The sequence below is a fragment of the Ctenopharyngodon idella genome, chromosome 7 (assembly GCF_019924925.1).
Source record: "Ctenopharyngodon idella isolate HZGC_01 chromosome 7, HZGC01, whole genome shotgun sequence".
In the NCBI taxonomy this organism is placed as follows: domain Eukaryota; kingdom Metazoa; phylum Chordata; class Actinopteri; order Cypriniformes; family Xenocyprididae; genus Ctenopharyngodon; species Ctenopharyngodon idella.
Window position 1 is genome coordinate 34,286,009 of NC_067226.1, and position 5,899 is coordinate 34,291,907.

General features: G+C 38.4%; 1 protein-coding gene across 1 annotated transcript; it reads left to right on the plus strand.

The window, feature by feature from the left end:
- Positions 1 to 4,054: 4,054 nt before the first annotated feature.
- On the plus strand, positions 4,055 to 5,632 carry LOC127515975 (aerolysin-like protein). The gene is made up of 2 exons (XM_051900187.1): positions 4,055 to 4,144; positions 4,465 to 5,632. The coding sequence occupies exon 2, from the start codon at positions 4,482 to 4,484 to the stop codon at positions 5,427 to 5,429; it is 948 nt and encodes a 315-aa protein (XP_051756147.1). The 5' UTR covers positions 4,055 to 4,144; positions 4,465 to 4,481; the 3' UTR covers positions 5,430 to 5,632.
- The last annotated feature ends 267 nt before the right edge of the window (positions 5,633 to 5,899 follow it).

Here is a 5,899-nt window from a genome sequence, read left to right on the forward strand (position 1 = left end):
ATCATGTTTATGGGGGCTCAAACAGCAAAATTTGTATTTAGCCATTTTAAATTTTAACATTGAGTCAGCAAAAATCAGGTGAGCTTCACACACACACAAAAAAAAAAAAAAAAAAAAAAAAAATTCCTAATTTCATATTTGCATAAAGTTCACCCTTTTACCAGATGATTTATATTCAAACAAGAGTGCATACTTGATTTTTCTTTAGTTAATTCATTGTCATCGCTTCAAAGATGCGCACCAAGCTGACTGACACGCAGCCTTGAGTGGTAAAGCCCTTTTCTGCACCACGGACTTAACTTTAGGATTTTACAACATCCCACTCCATGTGTCTGATTGACGATACACTTCAAAACACCAATAGGCTTGTACAAGTATAATCGTCTTCCACAAGGCCTTTGCAATAGCCCTGCGTCTTTCATACTCATGATGCTCAGCATTTTCGTTGACCTTCACTTGTCCAGTCTTCTCTGCTATCTTGATGACTTGTTGGTCTTTGCACCTTCTGAACAGGAATCATTAAAGCATTTGCAGACCGTGTTTTCTCGATTGAGAACCAGCAACCTGAAGCTACTGTAGCACCTAAAAAGTGTAACTCTCTAAGAAAATCCATAAAGTTTCTGGGCCATGTGATAGATGGTAGTGGTGTTTCAGTTGATGAGGAGAAAGTGAAAGTCATCTCTGCTTTTCAAAAGGACGATTTAATGAAGGAAGATGGAACCACACCTTCTAACAAAAAAAATCAGATCGTTTCTTGGTATGGTCCTGTACTACCAAGCCTTTATTCCAAGTTGCTCACGTATTGCCAGACCCTTATTCAACTTAACAGCTGGCCAGAAACATTAAGTGAAAGCTGCTGGTGGTTACAAGTGAGCAAGCACTTTTTGATAGTTGATGCCCCAGAACTGACCCCTTACTGTGAAGAGTTAAAAGGGCCCGACTTTTTTTCTCTGTACTGATAGTTCATTAGGTGGCTTCGGTGCAGTACTCTCTCAGATCCCTGCTGGTGAGGACAAGGCGGCACCTATAGTGTTTGCTAGCAAGGTTTTGAGCCGCAATTGGAATTGATTGGAATTCTTTGCTCTTAAGTGGGTAGTGTGTGACAAGGCTGTGAGTTTACCGCGTGGATGGATTATAATCCACTAACATACATTATAACCAAACCAAAATTGGATGCATGAAAGTAGAGTTTGGTCTCATAACTCTAATCATATATGTCCCTGGAAAACTCAACGTGGTGGCAGACGTGCTCAGTAGGGATCCGTTTGTCAGGACAGTGTATCAGCGGCTTTAGTCAGAGCCTAATTCTGAACTGTTGAGAAAAATACACAGTGTAGAGGATGGAAATTTACAAGAGGTGTTCTGACTTCCCTGCCAGCTGCAAACATTAGGATCAGGTCCGCTGGATACATCAATGTCCGCTGATGAGGTGTCTTCTATTCGGTCTTCCTGTGATAAATGGGAAAGAGGAACTGAATATAGAGCAACATCATTTGCTGAACATCTGAACTCTTTAATCAGTGGTGATGAAGAAGTGTTTCATTCCCTTTCACTGACAGACTTACAAGAACATCAGCACAAAGACCCTGTCAGTGCTAGAATGTCTTGTGTTAGCAGGAAGCGCAGACCATCAAGACGTGAACGTGCCAAGGAAAACCAATGCGTGCTGCGGTATCTGAAGCAGTGGGACAATCTTTCGGTGCTTAATGGAATCTTGTACAGAGTTATTAAAGACCCGCTGACCAAGCACAACAAGTTTCAACTCGTTTTACCTGAACCCTTAAAAATGTTAGGCACTTTCAGGTGTTCATGACATGGTCGGTCATCAAGGGCAGCCATGCACTTTGTCTTTGGCCCGTCAGAGGTTTTTCTGGCTTGATATGGAGCGTGATGTGCGGGATTATGTGAGGAAATGTCCCAGGTGTGTCCTCAGCAAAACTCCAGAGCCTGCAGTGAGAACCACTTTGGAGTGTATTAAAACCAATGAATCAGTGGGTGTTTTGGTGATCACAGATCATTTCACAAAGCTGACGCATACATTTCAGTGTCAGGACCATACAGCAAAAAGAGTGGCTAAGGCTGGCCACACACTTGAAGATTTTAAGCCCAATTTTGAGCTCGATTTGCACCCCCGATGTATCACAAACAATTTTTTTTTCCAAAAAAAACTCTATTGTGTGGTGTCGTTATGATTATTTAACTGCTTCCGATCAAGACGGAAGGTCCCGATCTCAAATCGTAAATATCAAACATGTTTGATATTTACGACTCTTGATCGGGCTGCCTCTGACGTGATACCCGTGATAGCTAATAAGAGTGAGCAAGCTTCACCTACCGGATGTTGTATGCTTCTATAACTGAAACTTGGCAGCCACAAACATGATGGGCAAACTGCCAAAGTCACGCAAACCATTGAAAATTCAAAATACTTACGACGTAATGAAGCCTCGTTTACTGAAATCACTTGACTTTGGCGCTCCAAGCCACTGATTCAAAACAAAAGATTCGTAAAGCTTCGAAGCTTCATGAAGCAGTGATTTGAAATCACCCATCTCTAGATATTGTTGAATAAAGTCGTTATTTTGTTTTTTTGGCGCACAAAAAGTATTCTCGTCGCTTCATAACATTAAGGTTGAACCACTGTAGTCACATGAACTGGTTTAAATATGTCTTTAGTAGCTTTCTGGGCATTGAAAAAGGAAATTAACTTGCTCTCAATAGAGGCCTCACTGAGCCATTGGATTTCATAAAAAATATCTTAATTTGTGTTCTGAAGATGAACTTACGGGTGCAGAACGAATTAATGACATAATTTTAATTTTTGGGTGAACTAACCCTTTAAATCTGTGGAAATAAGAGCACATGGTGACAAGTGCACATCATATTTATTTTATAGAGAAAGTTAAGGGCAATCTGAAAAAGATCCAGTGAAACTAATGCCTGTTGTCCTGTGTTTAACTCCACAAAGCTGCACAATGCAAATCAAAGTGTTTCATAATGTTGCTGGCTGCGTATCACACTTGGCATCGCGAGTCACCAGTTATATGTACATCCATGTAAGTTCAGATTAAAAATTTAGGCAGACCCACCCTTTTTACCAGTTTATACATCAAAACACATGACATGTTCCAACAGGGATACATACTCTGTCATACTATACTAAACTTAAATTGGGTAAATACATTTTTGATTTTGATCCAAAATCTAGTGATGCATGGCTGATTTTGCATCAAGTCTGGACTGGAATTCGGAAGTTTATATGTGCACATAAAATAAAATCATATTCTTATGAACTTTTTTTAACCAAGATGATGCTGGTTCTTGTGCCAGAGGTAGTGCTCAGCTGCTGCTCCATCAGGAGAACCAATGACCAGTGAAGATGCTGTAACTGACTAGGTTACAACCTGCCCACATAGTAACCAGACTTTCAATGTTTAAAAACAGATTTTAACTGCTGAAGTCATTTCATTTTTTGTTTATGAGTGAACATACTGTTTTTGAGGCAAATAACAAAAGTTGTAACAAATAATTTGTGTGTGATTTGTAAATAACATCATTTTAGATGATAAAGTTCAATAAGACAAAACAAATTCGAATTTATTTGCATGCATATTCAATAATAATTTTTATTGGTTCTGTAAAATGTAGAATGCTACCAAGTATGAGGGCTCAAATGGCAAAGTTTGTATTTAGCCTTTTTAACTTAAGAAATAACTAAAGGAAAAATCAAGTATGCATTCCTATTTGAACCTGTATATAAATTATTCAGTAAAAGGGTTGAACTATATGCAACTATATTCTTGAATACGCATTTTAGTTGACGAGCATGAGCACAGGAACAAGCTCAGGGTCAGTGAGCCAAAATTTTCCTCTGTATGGCCTATTTGATCACAGAAACCACAAAACTTCTTAATTTGCCACTACAGTACAATACAGTAGTTGCCTGTTATGAACAGCAAGATATGCAAATGAAACGTTACCTAACCAAATGAAGTGTTGCATAATCACTTTTAACCACACACCAGGTACAGCCTGCCCCCTTTGTAACTCTATTTAAGCAACAGCCCAATCAAACACATTTCAGTTTTCTGACTTGTACCAGACGAGCTGATCTTGAGAAGTTCATCAGACTAAAGTCATTTATGTGAGTATATTTCAGTGAGCAGTGAGGATGTAATAATTACATTAGTTTCAAGTCAGTTTCAAGCTGTTACATTGTAATTCATGTAGCTAATGGCTTGAAACTTTGCAGGAGGTTAATACGGGACTAATAATTAATAATAAATGGTAAAACACTTGTGTGCAAATGAAAAAAAAGAAAATCTTTAAATCATGGAATAAGAATTAAAGAAGTCTTTGAGTAAAAAATACTTATTGACCATTTCAGAATTCATGAACAACAGACATTACCTGATTTAGATCTCTGGTGTTAATTCTGATATTAATCTGATATCTAATTTTCAGATCTAATTTCTTCAAAGATGTCTTACCCAACAATTATGTCTAGTATTGGTGGTGGAGGAGGTGCTCCATTTTCATTTACCGGTGAGAACAATGGTGCCAGTTTAGAGAAGATCTGGGTGTGGGTGGGAGAATGGCAGGTAAAGGCTGTCAGGGTCTGGCTTACAGATGGGAGAAATGAAACCTTTGGAAAGCCATCTGGATCGAATCAAGAGTATGTGTTCAGGCCTGGTGAGTGTTTCACCAAACTGACTCTGTGGGGAAACGGAGCAGGAACACGCCTTGGAGCCATTAGATTCAAGACCAGTGAGGGTGGAGAGTTTTTTGCAAAGATGTCAAGCTGGAGTTTAAAAACAGAATATCCCATGGATGTTGGCTCTGGATATTGTTTGGGAGTTGTAGGAAGAGGTGGTTCGGACATTGACAGCATGGGATTCAAGTTTCTCAATGCAGTTCAATCAACAGCTCTCACCAACGTCAGCTATCCCACTATCAACCAACTGATACCAAAGGTGACTGTGGAAGAGCTCAAATCCATCACTTACCAGAACGACTCCTCTGCCAAACAACAGCAAACAATTGAAACCTCAAAGAAGGTAATCAAAAAATCCTCATGGTCTACGAGCAAGAGTTTTACTGCGACGTTTAGTATGGAAGTGAAGGCTGGGATTCCGGAGGTTGCAGAAGTTTCTACAGGATTCAGTTTCAGCGTTGGAACAGAAAGCACCTATAGTCTGGAGCACACAGATGAGAGAACTGAAACTCTGTCTACCAATGTAGAAATCCCACCAAAAAAGAAGGTGGATGTTGCAATCACCATTGGCAGAGCCACTTTTGACCTGCCTTACACTGGCACGGTGAAGATCACTTGCAAGAACGGCAGTGTGTTACAGTATGAAACCAAGGGCACATACAAAGGCATCACTTACACTGATATCAAAGTGAAGACTAAAGAATCTGCTCTGTAATGTCAAGACAGATTGTTCTTGGCTGGTCTTTAACTGATTTTGTCTGATATCTGATTTGAGCTTTTTACTTTTAGTAATCTAGTAATAGAGATTATTGTGATGTATTATAATGTGATTACACAATGTATTTCATCATATTAAAACTTCAAATGTTTAATCTAACATTTAATAAAAGCATTTCATGAGCCACGTGTCTACACTGTTTATCTGTAAGTTTATCTGTATTTAATGGTGTCATTTTATTGACATTTTTTTTTTCATTTTAGAAGGTCTTCTGAGATGATCTTTCACTGTAAAAAGTAATACGCTCTATCTACTCAATAAAATTGTAGCAACAGATTACAAGCAATATTATTAATTAAATTCAACATATAAAAATTGAGTTAGAATTAATCAAATTAATTCCTTAAAAGTCAACCATTTAAAATGTGTAAAATTAGCAAACACAATTACAAAACCCCACAAACTGA